The 20,442-nt window shown below is 29.0% G+C and overlaps 1 protein-coding gene across 2 annotated transcripts in view; it reads right to left on the reverse strand.

Annotated features, from left to right (window-relative positions):
• Positions 1–6,312: 6,312 nt before the first annotated feature.
• The window catches only part of LOC107450299 (uncharacterized), a 32,989-nt gene continuing 18,859 nt past the window's right edge, over positions 6,313–20,442 (reverse strand). For both annotated transcript variants that reach the window (XM_087149412.1, XM_087149411.1), the window contains 5 exons: positions 19,510–19,623; positions 16,080–16,193; positions 11,837–11,939; positions 7,697–7,815; positions 6,313–6,572 (listed from right to left, as the gene is read on the reverse strand). In XM_087149412.1, the coding sequence (XP_087005538.1) occupies positions 6,522–6,572; positions 7,697–7,815; positions 11,837–11,939; positions 16,080–16,193; positions 19,510–19,623 (501 nt within the window). In that variant the 3' untranslated portion in view covers positions 6,313–6,521. The remainder of the gene's footprint in view (positions 6,573–7,696; positions 7,816–11,836; positions 11,940–16,079; positions 16,194–19,509; positions 19,624–20,442) is intronic.

Raw genomic sequence — 20,442 nt, forward strand, 5'->3', positions numbered from 1 at the left:
ATTACAACTACTATATGCAATGCACTACTGAATGTGTACTACTGAATGTACTACTGAATAATTATTGGCATCATGCAATGCAAAGTCCTTTGAACCACGCAACACTCATGTTTTGGAGTATTACTTGAGACATAACCAAAACTCTCGGTAAAGTATGGAGTATAAGGCATTGGCTCTCCAAGCTTATGAATGTGCTGGAACTCAAAATATAAGAATCAACGACAGTATTGTGTTCGAAAATCGAAGATTTTTAATCAGTCAGCAATATCCTGATGGTAGTTTTGGAAATGTATATACTACAGCTCTTATTGTCCAGGCCTTAGCGTCCGACTCCTCTCCCCACATTGGTGACCTTCGGACGTGATGTGAACACGCCTACCTTGACAATAAAGCCCGACATTGGTGACCTTCAAACGTGATGTGAACACGCCTAACTTGGCAGTAACGCCCACTTCGATATGAACACGCCTACCTAGACAGTAACACCTACTTCGTTGGATGGTCCACGTTGTATAGTTGACTTGCTACTTGTGACTGCAACATTATCCACCACCTCGCACTGTTGCTACTCACTCTCGAGCACACAACGTCGGCCTGCATACACTCGACTGCTAAAAGGCAACACAGGAGCGACTACGACCGTGAAGTTAATGCACCTCTCACATTCAGCACTCAAAAAGTACGGTGATCTTAATACAGCTCTCCCGGCTCAACCGCACAAAAAAAAACGGCAATGATTCAACTAGTGGTATTCATTCATCGAATTCTATCACAGATATAATTCTGGTGGGGGAGTACTGTAGCGTATCTACCACTACAAAATTACAACTACAATTCACTAGTATATAAGACATGTTAACTCGACTCCATGTTGGGGTACCTTTTCATAGATGACGGTTGACATGGTCGAATACTACTTTCCCCACATTGAGGATTTCCAAAATGCTCTATAATCTAGATATTTCAAATTTTTCGAATAACGAGTACTTGCAAATGTAAGGTAATATATATTAAAAGTAATTCCATAATTTTAAGGAAAACTGTATCTTACCGAGCATCCAACAGATAATATGATTGATAAGGCTAGCAAAGTGGTGTAAGACATCGCGTGGTTTATGTTTACTTTTTTTTCTCCAACAAAGACTTTATTTTTGAAAGCTTAAATTATATTTCAAAGCTTTTAAAGCGGATTACGCAAATGATGTAATTTTTATTCAACTGTTTGCAGTGATTCTGACTAACGTTTTATAATTCGTGACCAAAAAAAACGAAGGATTTTGATAAAAAGGAAAATTATCTTTCTCTTTAAGTTATAAAATCGAAACATACCATAAAGTTGCATTCTTGAATTGTATAATTTCGTTCGGTACTACAATCGAATGCAAATATTCTTACAGTAGTAGGAGGAATCTTTCACTACGTGGAACGTGAATTTTTTGTGGTCTTCTTGAAAATTACGCTATCACGACAATGGTTAGTGCGACGGAACGTGAAAGTTAATTTGTAAATTTTTATATATATATATATATATATATATATATATATATATATATATATATATATATATATATATATATATATATATATATATATATATATATATATATATATATATATATATATATATATATATATATATATATATATATATATATATATATATGGGTCATTCTCACAAAAACAGTCATTTTCATGTCCCCAGTATATTTTATGTTTGTTTTACAGCTTACGAAAAAAAAAAATTTCAGGGAAAATGTCCTTCAGAATGCAAGCTAACAAAAGAATAAAAATAAAATTATCAATTTTTATTTTTTATTTATTTTAGGTAATTAAAATATACCAATATGCCATTCCCTCACTTGTCCCCACTGTTGATTTAAAAAAAGAAAAAAATTGTTGCTGAAATAATTTTTTTTTTTTTACAATTTCGTGTTTTTTATTTCAGAATACTGATATATAGAATTCAGAAAATCAATTTTAAATTTAATTTCTGGTAAAAATATTAACACAGCACTATTTAAAACTTTGTCCCCAGTGTTTCGCGTCATTCCCTCACAACAATGTTCTTATCACCCGCAATCTTCTTAGAATAAAAATATTTTAATAAAAACTTCAGAAGTTAACAACTGGCATCATAGAACAAAATTGCAGTATGTTTCCATCTTCAACTTAAAGAAGCTTTGCTGTGGAATAAATTTGAATGAATCAAACCAGGTAAAATTTTTTACATTTGTCATTCCCTCATGTCATTTTTTAGAGTAAAATAAAATACAACTTCATCGAGAAAGTGGATAATTATATGTTGCTTTCTTGTATGAACATAATTGTATGTGATTGACTTCACAGATTAATTAGGCCTAACTGTTATTTTTAAATTTCATTGAATTCGTCATTCCCTCACTAGTGTATAAAGTGAGGGAATGACGCTGAAGTGAGGGAATGGTTCAAGATGAGTATATTATCAAATTTTTTTTTGTTCAATCGTGCCAGCCAATTTTATTTCCCAAACCTGTAAAAACTATTAAATATATAAGACTAAATTATAATAAATATTAGATATACTTAGTATGTTATCATTTTCAAACTTTAGGTAGATGTAACTTAGATAAAAACATGTATTAAAATAAAATATCATTCCCTCACTATTAGTGTCATTCCCTCACTTTTTCAATAGTGAAAATAATTAATTTACTTATTAATTAATTTGAAAAATAAATTAAAAAATTAATAAATTAATTTATTAAATTAATTTATTTATTTATTAAATTAATTTATTTATTTATTAAATTAATTTATTTATTTATTAAATTAATTTATTTATTTATTAAATTAATTAATTAATTATTAATTATTATAAATTAATTATGAATTAATTATTTTAAAAATTAATTAATTTAAATATTAAGTATAATTTATAGGATATTCACTTTCTTTATAATGCCATTACATATTTCTATTAATATAAAAAGTTTCAGAGCTTTTTATTCACTTTACTTTTTTGGGATTTTATGAACTGAAAAATGACAGTTTTCGTGAGAATGACCCATATATATAGTCAATTCGCTATAACTTGAAGTACGATAACTCGAATATTACTATAACTCGATTTTTTTATGAGGTCCCGACCCTTTTATCTTCAATTTCATGTTAATTATTCTCGATTACTCGAATTTTACTCCCTTTAACTCGATTTTTTTTGGATCTTTTAAAGCAAGAAAAAAAGCCTAGGACCTGATATCTTGCCCCTTCCTTTGCAACACACACACAATGTCTTTCGCACTCTTCATGGAGAAGCTAAAGCTGTCTCTCTTGAAGTATGTGAACAGTGGTTAAATGAAACGTTACCAAATTTACTTCAAGGATGCAGATAAAATAATGGGCTTATTTTTTACATGTCTTCCAAATAAGACTATGTTAAGGATAAAAACTGCTCGGGGGGTAAAATGAGCAAGGAACGTTTGACTGTCCTAGTTGGAGGAAATGCGTCTGGGACGGAGAAATTGCCTTTACTTATTATCGGAAAATACCGAAATCCCCGATGTTTCAAGAATGTTAAAACGTATCCTTTGGATTACAAGTCTAACAAAAAGTTTCGGATGACATCAGTTTTATTTGAAGACTATGTAAGAAAATTGGATCGGAAATTCTTCGCTAAAAAAGAAAAGTGATACTCTTTATGGATAAATGCACAACGCATAGAATTTGATAGCCCTACCTTATTTGAAAGCAGTAAACTTGCAGTTTCTCCCGCCAAACACAACAGCAAAGTTGCAGCTGATGGACCAGGGTATCATAACGTGCTTCAAACAGTCTTATCGTAAATGGCTTGTCAGAAAAATGATCTTAAATATTGTAAGCATTTAGAAGATTTGTAATTAATAAGCATTAATTAAATAATCCGACAATATTTGAGAAGTCCAAAACCGAAACTAACGGTAAGTCGAACTTCCGATATATCGAAGTTTTTCGTCAGTCCTATCAGATTCGAGTTATCGCGAATTCACTGTGTATATATATATATATATAATAACTGAAAATATATTTTGGTATTCCTTAATAATAAAAAACAGCCTAAGCATCTAAACAATCTATTATATTATCTGAATTATATTTGTAAAAATACCAACAAAAAAAAAGTGGTTTGAAAAACAAATGTTTCATTTATCAGTAATTGATTTTGAAAATGAAAGAAATTCAAATAATGCGTAACTGTTTTTCTTTTGTCTAAATAGCTACAAACAAGTGCAAGTTTGAAAAATTATTGTTTGGAAGTGAACCGTATTTGGAAGATTTTACCTCTAACGCAGGAAAGGACACCGGTGTCTCATTCTGTGCTTCATAACCATAAATTATTAAAATGCTAAAGATAATACTTTAAATTCGCTCGGATAGAATACGAAGTAATGGAGAAAAAAATATGAAAAATATATTTAATAAAAATTCTGCGTAACTCAAGGTCATTTATAATGCCACTTATAGTGTCTTATAATCTTATTCAACTTAATAAAGGTATATGAAACATGTCTATAAAATTCTAAATATTTGGTTATGTATTTTTTTCTATGCACCTTTACACATTACAAACTACTTCCAAATCCAAATAAATGGCGTACTCTTGTCACCGATATTACAGAAACCGGAAACGAAAAGCACACTTAGCTCATAGTTGAAGATTTAAGTTAAATCTAGTTACTAAAATTCATATGTCGAAATTTATATCTGCATCCTTTCAATAAGAAAGTTTCACACTTTTAACATACTTTCCTTCCTAATCAGTTTCTTTCCTCATTTTTTCATCGTTTCAACTAATCATGATATTTTTTCGGCCTTAGATAAACACTTTCTAATCTGGAAAAATGTGTACGTTCACCTGACACTGAAATCTCTTCATTATGTCTTAGGCTATATATTCAACAAAACATCTGTAACTGATCTAAAATACGGTTCTGCGTCGATTTCTCACGCACAGTTTGCTGTGCGACAATTCGTAGTATGAACAATTCGTCCCAACGACAGTTCGTAATGGATATAATTCATCGCACAAGCTATTCGTCTTAGGCATAGTTTCCGTGAGCATAGTTTCGTGAGGTTTCCATGAAATATACACTGCCCTACAATAATGGAAGCAACACATTCAGCTTTTAAATTTTTTTAAATTTCTCAAGAAATACTTGCAGGATTATCATGTAAATTTAGAGGCAATTATTCCATGCAATTTTTCATACTTAGCAATAAGTAATAAAGCGTATAAAAAAAAAGCATAACTAATGAAAGAAAAAAGTATTTTTGGACACCCTATGCAACAAAATCAAGCAATAAGCTTGTAACTTATATAAATTATTTTAGTTGTTATTTGCAATAACTGAAAAAAATTTCATAAACCTGTATGAAATATTAATGGAAATATGGAAATTTAAAAAAAAAACTAATTCTTTTGTCTTACGTTTTTCTTTTAGCTATAATTTTAAGAATATTCAATAAAAATAAATAAAATTTTTGGAGCAATAAGAAAGTAATGCTAAAATTATTGTTTTAAGAATTGAAAAAAAAAATCGTTAAAAATTGCACAAAATGTCATAATTTAAATTTGTTCTTTTATATTGCGCATGAGCAGAAAAAATTTAGAATTTTCAACCTATTTTGAACGATTAGTCCTCTTAGTTACAATATATTTCCAGCTGCACGAAACAAAATTGCTTTTCATAAGGTAGGCCTAGATGGTACGGATAGAATTCTGGTTGCTGAACCCTATTTGGTAAAAATAATCAATAAACTTTTTTCTGACACTTAACAGTTTGAATATCATATTTTATATGGTTATTTAACTGTTTTGGTTGAAAATGGTTAAATATCAATTAAATCAACTGCTATTTAATCATTTTTACCGGGAAATTTCTAACAACGTAAGTTGGAAAAAATTACTGATGTGGCTTAGCAATATTTAAATTATGATGTAATTGGGTTATAGAATGTTAAAATATCAATTAGTCTTTCTTTTGATTTTACTATTTAAAGAACTTCATGTGCATAAGATAATATAGAAGTATTATGCAATTTCAATTAGAACTACGATAGCATACCTGCAGAGATAGGAGTTTTGAAAAACGCTTTATGAATTCAATTCGGATTTTTAAATACTATATTTATGTTTATACATTGTGTTTGATTGTTTTTATTCAAAAGAGTTTTGAAAATTTAAGAATATAAAAGTAACAAAATAACACAATATTTATTAACATTTAAAAATTACAATACTTTATAGAATAAAATGAAATTTTATGTGAAGTTTCTTCTAAGAAGCAATAATAAACAACTTTTAATAACACAATCAAAATAACAATTATACAATTTTCTGGAAACATTAGTAACTTTGAATAATATTTTTTCATCGAGTAAATACGAGATGTGTATTTTCTATCTTAAAGGAAAACCCATCTTCTTTACAAATTCTTTTTGCGTTAACTAAAAGAATCTTTTTAACGCGAGAACAGTAAAAAACAATTAAAATTACATTTTATACATTATTGAGGTTTCTTCCTCGGTTGACATGTCGAAACTGCAAGAAATGGTTTCTGAAAATAAAATAAACAAGGAAAATAATTTATATTAAAAACATATTATAAAAAATAAAGACATAATAAGAAATAAATAAATAAAGTAATATTATAAAATCTATGTAATATATTATGTTTTAAGTACAGAAAACTTTTCTTGTCAACTGGTACAGTGGTCTCTTCTACATTATGTTCATTATAATATGCTACGAGAAAAAAGTATGGTCTAAACTACCAGAATAGGCGAAAATTTACCGTGTTTTAGGCTTTATGGAGAGACAAAACAGATGGGTATTTTTTTACCGAAAAGTGTTAGTAATGAGTTTGGTAAAATTAGTAACAAAATATGATTTTATATTAGTAATAAAATATCGTTTTATGGTAAAGTGATAAAACTTAGTAATTCTATTAGGATACCTTAGAGCATGACATAAAAATCACTATTTGGTTAAATTTATTTTCCAGTTTTTTTTTAATTTTTCACTAAACGTGTGGTAATAAGAACTATAATTTTGATATATATATATATATATATATATATATATATATATATATATGTAATATAGAATTTCTCATACGAGTCATTCTATATTAACTGGTAAGCTTAAAACATATGTTTCTTATCAAGTTTAAGATGTAGAAGTCGGTCTCTCACAAAGAGCCATAAAAAGTCAAGATGAACCAGATAAGGCCAGATAAAAGATTATGTTCTGAAGTTAATGGGCAATAATTCATCAATGAAGATAGTCCCAGAAAGTTCCCACCGTCAGAGTGGCGAGATACTTTTAGCGAATCAAAACCTTTAAATTTTATAAATTGAATGACGTTTCATTGAGATAAGAAGATGCTTGCAACCACGCCCTCTCAGAATCTCACTTTAAAAACTCAGGACAGGCAAAATTGCGTGTCTTTTTCATATTTTCAATGGCTACATAAAGCTGGGCCAAACCCAAACAATCCCTACAAAGGGGGAAACCTGATGTAAATATCCAACGCATAATGTTTGCAATACTCTATCTAACAAAATAAAATGCCTTTTTAACAGAAGTAGCCTAAGTCTCTTCAATTATCTAGCCTTTAAAGACATAACATTACATATATATATATGTATATATATAATAGAACTAAATCAGAATACTTACCAGCACAAAAGTTGAATCAGCATTAAATCTACAGACATTTTCTCTGACGCAAGGGCAAACGATTCTAAATCTGTCCCATTTCATTGTTGCATTGTGGAGTTGACTCCAACAAATTTTACCTTAAAGAAAAACTTGAAATCATCCATTGAGTGCTTTCAAAACACCACCCTGATATTACAAAATGTCCCGAAAAATATGAATACATTAAAATAAATCAAGAAGCACACATCGGTTAAGAAATCAAAATAAATGCGAGTAAATTAGTTTCTTAGATTGCGTTCAACGATTCTAAACTCTACCCTTAACCTCATTTCGAAAGCTATAATTTAAACAGGTATACATAATTTTTATAGCAGTTTCGTATATTTAAAAAAAGTTCCCTAATTTGACATGCAGTCATTCGCATTTTGTTTCACAGAGTGCAGTGTAATCGAGAAATTTTTCGTGTATTTTTAAATTTTTGATTCGTTGCGTGTTTCTGTGGAGAAATTTGACCATTGCTATGCATTTTTACCACCCTATGTATGTTTCAGATGTTTATCTAATTCTGATATAGTAGGAACTAATAGCTCGTGGTCACAAAACATTCATTTACTAAAAAAAAATGGTTACCCATATTTTGACTCTGTAATTTTTGCCATTTTTTAATATATTCCTGTCAATTAAAATATTTAAAAAGCTCTAAAGAAATAATCTTCTGTGCAAAGCTGTTCCCAATATAACAATACACTATTAGAATTTTAACTCTGAAATTACGATAAATGACAGCAGCGGTCCTTCCTTCTGATTAACCATAAATTTTATGGTTAGGAACATTTTTTTTACCTGCAAGGTTTTGAAACCGTTTACAACTGGTAAGATTAAGGAACCGTGAATGCAAAACTATACGGTTGTGTGACTATTTACAATTAACATAGTTTCTACACCATAAAAATGGAGCTTAAACAGACTTTAGAGCTCTGTTGGGGCTTATGAAGCCTACTGAAAGATAATTTCGTATTCTAATAGTCTTCAGTAGTGCTTTAAAGACAGCAGGAAACTGAAAACTATTCATGTATTGAAGGAGAATCAAAGAAATATAGTGGAATCAAAGCTGGGATTCGAACCCATGTTCAGCGGGCCATAAGAATGGCTAATTAACCATCACGGCTACAGAGTGTACCCAGCTGCAAAAAAACAAAAAAGCTTTATTAGGTGGGTCTAGTTGGCACAGATAGAATTTTGGCTGTTTAACCGTATTAGGGGAAAAAACAAGCAATAAACGTTTTTTCTCACTCTTAAGAGTTTGAATATTATCTTTTTATAGTTATTTGACTGTTTTAGTTGGATATGGTAATATATATCAATTAAATAAATTACTGTTTAACCATTTTTGGCAAGGAATTTCTAAAATTTTATTGAAGTTAGAATATGGAAAACCAAATAATCTTTAAGTTTTTTATGTTTTTATTTCTTGAAAAAAATAAACATTATGAAAGCACGTATGAAACGTATTCAAGTGCAAAATTTGAGAATTATCTTTCTTCTATTTCATATTTCAGAGAGAATTGCGACTTAAAATCTACTGAGAAAGCTCATTAATCATAAATATGATACGAGATTGAGATATTTCAAAAATAAATTATTCTTACCAGAGAAAATGTAGTCGCCATTGTTTACAATAAATTCAAAACTCGTGCCAAAAGAACAAAATAATGACTTTATAATAAGTTTTGGATCTCAATTTCTTTAAAATGAGGAAATAAATAATGTATAATAAATTCTATGATGAAAATTGAAAAGTATCACATATATTTCAACACCATAAGAAATAACATTATTTTCAATATATTTATTTTCTCTATGTTGCCTTAAAGAATTCTCTTAAGGCTACAGTGGACGTTCAAAAAATTTTTTTTTAGTTTTTATGCTACACTAAAATTTTTTTTATAACTTATGTATTCTATCAAGATATGCCCTTGCAAAAATTTTTGTAAAAAATATTTGAACCATTTTTGAGAAATTTAAAATTTTTTAAGAAATATTTCATCAATTTTAAAATGCTCCCAGCGGCTTAAATTAAAATTTTTATTTATTTTTTTTAATATTGTTTTTTTAGAGATAAATGTTAAAAGCTTTATGCATTATATAGGAATTTTCCTAAATTTATTTTAAATTTATGACCAAAAAACAAATTTTATGTAGATTTTTGTTTCAAAATAAAGGTCGTTAGGTACATGAAACCCGATAACTCTTTTATTACTTGTTATAAAACAGAAACAAATGCATGAACTTAATCTAATATACATATAAATAACTAGAAAAAAATTTCATCTCAATAGGATGAAAACAAAGTCGACTGGAACATTTTGAATACGTGAAACATAACAAAATTTCAATTTTGAGAAAAACAGCTTTTTGTGTAAGAAAAAGGGCGTGGCTTCATAATGTGAAAACGAAACTACCCTACAACTTCTCAAAAAATGACGAAATTTAAAAAAAAAAAAAATTCAGTTGAAAAAGCAATGAAACAAGTGTCTAAATATGTCCAAAACAAAAAAACGAAATTTTTATCAATTTTTGGCAATATAAAGGTCCACTGTAGCCTTAATTACATGTATATTACACAAACCTAATCTTTGCCACTTGTATAAGGTCATAATATATCAAGGTCAGTAAAATTATTTTTTTATTATAATTTTATTTTTGATTAACACACTGCGGTGGAGTTAAGCCTGTCAAATTGATCACCCTTATAAGATGATCACCTGTCAAAGTTGCCCTCTACAATAAAGAGCGGAATTCATCTTAAAATATAAAATAAAAAAAATAAAAAATGATAGATCTCTGAGGCCTGACAACTTGTATTGTTAATATTTGAAATAAGACAAATTTGTCAAGAAATATTATTGAACACTGTTTTAAACTCTTCATACGTTTATCAGAGATAAAAAGAAGAAACGCTTTTCCAAAGTTTCTAAAAAGAAAAAAAAAATTCCTAAAGTTTCTCTGATATAGTAAAATAGTAACGAAAATTAACGTTAACCTCTCCTTATTAGAAATTACTGAGTGCTTTTACAATAAATAGGATTGTAATTTATGACAAAATAAATTTCAAATGTAATTTTGTTAGTAGTTCTTGAGAAATTAAGTTTTAAACAAACTTGTTTTTAAATTTGTTTATATATCTTACTACACATAATTTACAAGATATAATCGAACATAATAATAAACTATACTAGAAAATTATTTTAAAAGATTTTAATGAAATTTTCTCTTAAATAAACAAATTTTATAATTGTTTGCTAAAAATGCTCGATTTGTTTAAAAAATTTTCGAGATATGGTGAACTACACAAAAAGTAAAATTAACATTAAATGGACCATACTTTTGAACGCTCTCCTCACCAAACTTTGGGACCATATTTTCCATATCGTGGCGTGGCCTCTTATTTTGATGTTTAAGAAACACGACGAAAAAAATTATTCAGAGAATGTTTAAGGGTAACCCAAATGAAAAGAGAACAACTTGAATGAAAAGAATATCGTTAAGGTAGCAGGTCTGCGCCTTTTTCCTGTACAGATTCCTCCACTTCATCTTCCGAATGGAAATGTACTTCTTGTAATGCTCTCTTAAGTGACCCAAAGATGTGTAAGTCACAGGGTGACAAATCTGTACAGTACGGCGGGTGTTCAAACACTTCCCAACAAAAATTTTGTTAGGGCGGGCATTCTCATGGAGAAAAGTCATTTGCTGTGTAAGACGACCTGACCGTTTGCTTTTGATTCCCTTTCGTAGTTTCGTCAGACCACATCCGGTGCACACTTTCTTATACCCTTTTATTCCTTGCTCTTTTACTCTGCTATTACTGCCGTCATTCTGACACAATCACGCGTCTTTACTTTTCTTTTTGGCAACCATTATACGTTTTGGTGTCTAATTTCGTAACATATTTAAATTTAGGTCCACGAACTATTAAGATTGAGTCTTAGTACTTGAAAACCTACTCATTAAATAAGTTATTTAAGGTTTTCCCTTTTTGTTACAATGTACTTTTCTGACTTTTATGCCTATAATTAACTTTTATGTCGTGTATAAATGATAATGTGTTTTAGGCAAACTCAAAATTCGAGAAAACTCGTAAAATTGTAAGCACCTTACCTTCTCTAATTCTCGGGGCACAGAAAAATCTATCAGACCAGGGCTGTTGAAGACAACATTCGTCACGCATGCAGTCTCTGTTTTTGTTGCAAGCTCTCACCAACTAAAAAAGAATTAAAGTTCATTTTTAACACCATAATGCATTTCCTAAATTATTCCCCTGAAAAGGGAATTACTTACACAGAGGTTAACATAGTGTTAAGACTTTAAACGAGTTTCTTAACGTCATTTTTTCTCCACTTCAATAAAATTGTTATCTCATTGAATGTAAAATATTTCTTCAGAAATGCTTTTTAATGAAATTTTCTAACCATTTATTAAATTTCGGATACACTGTTTTTTTTAAATAAAACATAAATTAGAAAATTGAAATTTTTATCTTCACAATTATAATTTTTTGTAATAGTTGCAAAATCAAATATATCATATCCAAAGTTTTCTTTTTAAGCAAAAAAAGAGTGTCAAAGAGTGTGACTATTGTACTTTTCTTCGTTTTTACAACAAAAAAAGCAATTTTTGGAACAGATATATAATTATGTTTTAGTGATATTGAAAAAATAATGAATCTGCTATTTTTACATAAGTTAATATTATTTCCAAGAATTATCAAAAATGGGTAATTCATTCCTAAAATATTAACATCTTACCGGAAAGTTCTTGAAATGTGCTTAATTTTAATGCGCAAAAATGTATTAAATACCCTCTTAACCGCCAAAAACATTTCAACTTTCAATGTATAAATTCTGAGAACTGAAAATAAGAGGAGTAAAAGATTAACACGTAACGCTAATAAGTAAAACATAAAGACATAACATCACATTAAGTAAAATAAAAAGAAATCGTTACTTTGAATTTGCAAGTCAAAGATTTGTCTGTAACATACAATGTAAGTGCTGATACATATAAAGTAATAATCTATGTCAATGTGAATAGTTGGTTATTATTAATATTAGACGATCTATATTAATAGCAACCAAATAACTAGTTATAGCGAATTATTTAAGCCAATTTATCACATTAACCGGTTATTATTAATAATAAATAATGAAGTGTGGTTAATGTCATTCTTTCGCGTTCTTATTGGGGATATTTCCGTATCGTGATCAGCCACGGCAATTACAATCGCCAAGTCGCCAAACTAATTCTGAACTACATATATATATATATATAATATTTGGTCAATCCGGTCATTCGATTCGGTCAGCTTTTGTGATGTTTATTTTGTTGCTAGGACTCGGTGATTGTTATGCCATCGATCACAATGCGGAAATCTCCCTTTTTTTTCACTTTGACCAAAAGAAGGGGTAATTATTAATGTTGACCGGTTAGTATTAGTAATAGCTTGATTTTTCACTTTAACCGTAGTACTTATTCAAGGAGGCACACCCATGTCCCACTGCAATGTAAACCGTTCAATCACATTGACCGGTTAAAGTGAATAATAACCGGTTAAAGTAAATAATTAGCGAGAAGTCTCTTTTCGACCAAAAGAAAGGATTATTATTAATATTAACCAGTTAGTATTAATAATAACAGGACTTATTACTTTAACTGTAACATATAATAAAAAACACCTGACTCATAAACGAAGTTTTCTGCCAATCAAAACTGAACTGGAAATAGTAAGGATAATCGCTGTTTTGCCATAACCAAGTTTTAATAAAAACGAGTATAATGTAGTCGAGCTTTCTTTTAATTCCATTGAAAAGGAAGATGACTTGGCTTATTGCAATTTTTTTTTCGTAGTTATTAATACCACTAATAATTGGCTAAAATTTGATAACAGTTTGACAAATTTTCTTCACTTAATTAATCTACGTTTTAAATTATAGAAGTAAATAAACCTTACGTTAAGTAAGTTTTACTCGAATAATGTTTACTTACTCTTGTTTCATTGTGTCCCTAAATTTTTTTGTTGATCAGAATGAATAGCGTTGCAAAGTTATAAACCATACTTTTCCGAAGTTGAGATGCAATACTTAAATGCAAATATATTTCAACTGTACAAGCTTATATAATAATTTTCAATTTAAGCTTATTAACTGCGTTCAGAAGGCCATATGTGTAAAAAAGAACCCTTATTTAAAAATACTGTACAAATAGCATAAAATGTCACAACATTTATGTATGCTTTTTCTTTATTTCTTAATTATCATCAAAAACTATACTGCTGATAGTATCACTAATATGTAAAAATTAAATGAGCAAACATTTTTAGTAAAAAAACGATAAGATAGTTTATAGATAAATGAAAAACATTAATAAGATAATTCAAATCAAATTTAAAACATTTTGCACGACAGAAAAAATTTTATGAAATATTTTCAAATTTGCAGAAAAGGGCGATAAAGTAAGTACAGATGGAAAGTGAGAAATTTATATCAGTTTTGTGCTTCATATATAAAAATATTAGGTAAAAATATATGGTTCTTAAAGTTTGTTTGGTTTTACGATTTTAGTAGTTTTTAACAACTCCAAAGAATATGTGGGTTAGTTTTAATACCAAAGTTCCTGAAACGGTGTACAGAGGCTTTAGAGATTCTTTAGAAAACAGTTTTTAGAAAAATCTAGTATTAAAAATTCTTTATTAATATACAAGATGTACTATATCGGTATCACAAATTGATTCCACAAATTTAGAATCGGTTTCACAAATTTATAACAAAAAAAACTGTTAATGTTAAGAATACAATTCTTGAGGGAAAATAATGCAATAGGGCATACATTTTTCTGCCAATGTTTATGATTTTAGTTCAAAATATCTTGAGATGGCGTCGAGGACGTAAACTGTTAAATCAACGAATGTTGTATTATGTGGTTAATTTTTTATGATGATTTCAGATGAGGATTGAAATATCTATAAACATTGTAATGGAAATAATTCATTAAATTATTTCAAAATATCAAGATTTGAATTTCAATTATTTTTCTTTGACTTACACGTCTACTACGTGCAACGATAAAATTTTGAACTAAAATCAGAAACTCTAGAAAAAAAAACACATGTTCTATCACATTCATTTGCTGAAAGTTAAGAAGTTTGTAACATAATTTATAGTTGTTTTCTAGTCTGAAGTCGAAATCTGCATATATTTTTCATGATTTTCACATCCACAATGAGATTTACGACCCCATATCAAAGAATATACATTGGGAAAGAAGGCTAACTTCTGTAGGCATAAAAGCCAGTTCTCCAAGGTTCGGTGTGATCCCTTTGTGTAAAAGAAAAAAAAACAGTATTTTGGGGCACGCAGCAGCAGTACTTGAAAATGGTTTCCACCCTCCTCTCCTCCCGATCACCACTGGGGTTAGGGAGAGGAAATTATTGGTTTATTTATTATTGGTTTGTTCCGCATTTTGCGCTATTGATAAATGGTACTGTATTATTATTAAAGATATTCCTTTTAAAATACATTAATACAGAATACATGTTGAACAAATCCGCTAACACATTTTGACAAAGAAAAAAAGAATAAAATGGCGGCGCGAGTGGTGATTTAACCAACTATGCATGTAGAGTTGCCAAACAATCGGTTCACAGGTGACGTATAATTTGTATAAAGTAAGAACTCCCCTAGCCATTTGTCTGGACCATCGGCGGTGGCTATGGTAACGAGATATGACTTTTTCAAATAGGGGTGTGGGGTCATTGTTTGGGACAGGTTTTGGCTCTTATTGGCAAGAGAAAGGAACTGTTTTTCTTCGTTCTATTGTGTTAGCCTTAATGTGAAGAGAAGCTACCCTCCCTGAAATGCGCTATTCTTGTTTCCATAGCAGCAGACGGTCTCAGACTTTGTGGCGAGGGGAGTTCTTACCGTTGACAAACTACACCTCCTGACAGCCACTTTGTTTCGTATGCGCATGCGCTGGATCTTAGTACATATGATGCTCTGTTAAATCTGAATATGTTGCTCACCCTGTAAGTTGTTTTTCTGGTATAGCATACTGAACCAAGCTGTTCCCCGCGTTAGTTACGTATTCTAAGAGCTGAACTTCACCGTTCTATATTCTTTACCTATATGTTCTATGAATCCCATATGTTCTATATGATCCTCGAAATTCAGCGTTCGAAGTTTGAAACAACCTGTTTACATTCTTGCATGTAAGATTCTGTACATAAGTTCGAAGACTAGAGCAAAAAAGAAAGATTTTATCTTCATACTGTTTTTCAGAATAAAATAGAAAAACTAATGAAGAATTTATAAATAATATAATGAAGAAACTGGAACGAAACAGCGAATACCGTGTGATTAGTAGTATATAAGTCGGGATGCTTGAGTTTGCGAAGTCTCCGACGTTCTTCTTTAAGTATTGCATGCATTAGTTCCTCATCAGTTAGGGTTGAATTTTCCAGATCCTAAACGAAAAATAATCTCGAGTTACTGTTGTATAACTTTCGTGCATATGAGTAAGTATATGCGCATACTTTTGAAAAGTTATTTATATTCTTAAAATAAATCTTAGTTTTAAGGAAGAAAAAAATGTAACTTTTATCGTGAAAGAAATGCCTAATTATATGATTTAATAATGTTAAAATAAAATCAATAATATTTATGAACTTTGGTTTTATGTGGTTTTCGAAATATTTGAAATTTAGGGATATGTTCTAGAATTATTTGTTGAATTTCTTAAAAGAAAATCCCTTATTCTATTAATCCTTTGACACTGAATTTTTATTAAACCTATTTTTTATACTCTTATCATTATTTTGTATTAATTTAGGTAAAAATAAGAGAAAATATTACAGTTTGCATTTTAATAAGTGAGTGTTACGTAATACGGCATTAAAAGTAAAATCTTTCAAACACGCTCTCTTATTCGAAACAGTAATTTTTCGAATTTGCATTTATATGAATTTATTTAGATCTAAACGAAAGAGCTATTTATCATTGAAATTCCTTTAATTTGCAAAATCAATTATTGATAAATTTTGAATATGAATGAAGAAATAAATTTAAACTATTTGTGGGGGATTTTATATTAGTGCAAATATAACTTCTATAACTAACCAAGTAACTATCAGATTGTTTTTTAGAATTAAGAAACGCCAAAATACATTTTTGCTTTTAATAAAAACGTCAGAAAAAATGTATAAAATGTAAAAATGAGTATCTGCGTAAAAGGCCTTTTCCGAGTAAATAAATAAATAATTTTTTTTCTAAGATTTATCCAAATAATTCTAATTAAGCTAAGACACTAACTTGAAATCAAATACCTTTCTAGTTTTTATTATTATAATTTTTTTAAATTTTTTAAATTCTCTCAATACAACTTTTTTTTCTTCACTTAACTTTCAGGAATTTCTAAGATCAGGATTCTCGGAAAATCATGAAAGTTTATCTACCTCTTAATATCTTACCATAAAAAAATAAATTTCGTGATAAAAACTTCGATATTATTGTTATGGGACAAACAAATCACGACTAAGGCATCACGATTCACACAAGAACTGACAAACAAAAGAAAAACGAATTTACTCACATGTCCTCACGGCACGAATATAACAACAGGTAAATATGTCCATCTGTTACTGGCACATTTATGATTTTGTTTAGGTGTTAAGATAAGAAGTTAAGATTCTTATATGTCGCCCATACCGTCACAAAAATGCCGAACGTAAGATGGTAACGTATGAACGATGCATAGAGAAGGGGTTAAGGCATATACTGCTAAAGAAACTTTTTTCCAATTTTGCGATTCATACAGAAAAACCTACTTTTAATAAATGTCACGTTCTTTAAAGGCTATAACTGCAGCTCACAAATCCCTGTCTTTGGATTTTCCTCTTGTAGATATCAATATAGATTTTATCTCTCAATATAGGTATTTTTCTCCAAAACAAATGTAATTTAATTTAATTCACATTGTTTCTGTTGATAAACATCATATCCTAAGAGTAGATAAAATCATATCCTAAGAGTTGTTAAGCATCATATCCTAAGAGTTGATAAACATCATCTCCTGACAGTTATTAAACAGCATATCCTAAGAGTAGATAAAATCAAATCCTAAGAGTTGTTAAACATCATATCCTAAGAGTTGATAAGCATCATCTCCTGAGAGTTATTAAGCAGCATATCCTAAGAGTTTATAAACATTATCTCCTGAGAGTTGTTAAACATTATATCATGAAAGTTTGTTAAACACCATATTCTAAGAGTGAAATATGAGGCAGTATCACCCCCACGCAGTTTTATTCCTTCTTGAAACTAATTTATATTTGCGCTCCACAAGAAGGAGTGAGAGGATAAAATGATTGATGACCTTACTCCTCTTGAATGAAGATTAAAGTAGTTTTAATGAAATAGGCGGATGAACTACTGGGTGAATCTTCTGTCAAATCACCCTCTTTCTTTCCTTCCTCTTAAAACTAATTTACATTTGCATTCCACAAAAAAGAACGAATGAATGAAATGATTGATGCCCAGAATCTTCTTGAATGAATATTAATGTAGTTTTAAAGAGGTAGGAGGAAGAACTACTGGGTGAATCTACGCCTAAATCGTCTACTTTTAGCTGTTATCTACTTTTGCCAACTACTTTTACGTCTACTTAAAAATCATAGTCATTAAAAATATGTTAGGATCTGACAAAAGCAAAGTAGCTTAATTAATTGGTAGTTTTGAACGACTGCTTTCCTTCACTGTTTACATGATTACTGCCATCTCAGCGATCACTGCGCTACCTTGCGTTACAGTTTGATGATACATAAATATTTAATATTAAGCAAGGGGGTTACATTTAAACAAGGGAGAACAATCCTTGTATAAGATAAAAGTTCTCGGAAGAAATAAATTTTCATACTTTACCAGCAATAAAGGTCAAAGTATAGAGTTAATAGTAAAAGAAATTTAGAGAAAAAAAAGCAATTGAAACTGCAATAATTTTTGAACAATATTGATTTCAACTAACAAAACGGCCATTTCAGCACATCGAATATCGATTTTTTTTCCTTGAACTGTACTACTGGCTGGTGGTATTTTTCGCTGCAAATTGATCACTTAATAATTATAGAACTAATTTTCGAATGCTTAAACTTTCTATTTTGTCGTATTTCCTGTAGAGTATTCTGTATAGAGTTTCATAATTTCAGCGGCAAAACTTGTACTAATTCTTTATTATTTTAGAATGTATTTATAAACATTATTAACATTATTTTTTTCTATAATACGCTACATTATGTTCATATAAGCCTATTATTTTTTAAATAACTTTAGAAGCCATATTTTAAACTTATTAAACAATGATAAACTTTAAATATGGAAATAGAAACCAGAAAAATTAGACACAATAGTTCCATAAATAAATCACTTATATTTTAACAAATTAAGTTAAATTAAAAAATTAAGTTAAAAAAAATTAAGTTAAAAAAAATTAAGTTAAAAAAAGAAATTAAGTTAAGAAATTAGTTAAGAAATTAAGTTAAAAAAATATTAGGGAATTATGATCAGTTTATCATATAAGCTTATTATTTGCAGAAACAATCATATGGGTCTGTTGAACGGCTACGAACTTGCGGTCCTCTACCTATTTTTGTTATGAAACTATCCATATATATCTTTCAGTAAATGTTAAAATGGCAGCACTTTTTGAAAAACGCTTAAATTGATTTAAGTTTGCGAATTTAAAGTTTAAGATAGAAGACTTGTCTAAAGCAAAAATTTGAACTATACCCATGGTACAAATTCAGTAGAAGTTGGATGTAATTGATATAGTTTTTGACTTTCATTGGCGAGGATCATATTAAATAATTCTTCCTCTTCTAACTCAGATAATGTGACTGGTTCCTAAATGGAAAGAAATCTGCTTAAGTTCCTTAAAGTGTGCAATGGTACAGAATGTTAAATGATATTTAGCTTAGTTGAAATCGTCTTTAAAATTTACTGAAACAAAATATCTTTTAAATGACTTATTTATAAACTTTGTGGATTAAATAAAATTATTTCATGTAACAATTTATGTAAGTGATTAAGATCTTCTGTATTTCTAGACTTCGTAATCTTAAAAAATAATGTTGTCCATAACAACTTTATTAAGACAAAGTTGATAATATTTCAACAGCAAGCATTTGCTGAAGACTTTAATAATTTTATGGGTCACTTTTTGGGGCCTTTTTGCAAAGATTCTGATTACAATTGCTAAATATATTTACCCACTTTTAGAAAAATAACATATTTAAATTCTAATTTAATTATAAAAATTTTTAATAAAGGAAATTTATATGCCAAAAAGCAACGTTAAAATAGCCCCTGTATTTTTTCCTGCATTTACGTAAGCTATCAAAAGCATGCTTTTTTACAATTTAAAAATAATTGGCATTTTTTTTGGAGAAAAAAAATTTGTGACAGGCATTGCATTAAAAATTTTCTCAATAAAAAGTCATCCGTTAGCAAACTAAAAGAAAATGTAAAACATGTAAAAAAAAAGAAATATTTTTGTATATTTTACGTACTTTATTTGCCTACCAGAAAAACCCAACCTAAAAACTCAATTGAAAAATCATGAACTTTGAAGTCGTTATGTTACATTCTGTCGTACTTAGGAGAAGTTAAACTTATTTAATTTGTTTAGTTCACTAAAATTGCTTTCATATAATCATACACAGT

Source organism: Parasteatoda tepidariorum, chromosome 8, assembly GCF_982258835.1.
Source record: "Parasteatoda tepidariorum strain Cologne lab strain chromosome 8, Ptep-v5.0, whole genome shotgun sequence".
NCBI classification, from domain to species: domain Eukaryota; kingdom Metazoa; phylum Arthropoda; class Arachnida; order Araneae; family Theridiidae; genus Parasteatoda; species Parasteatoda tepidariorum.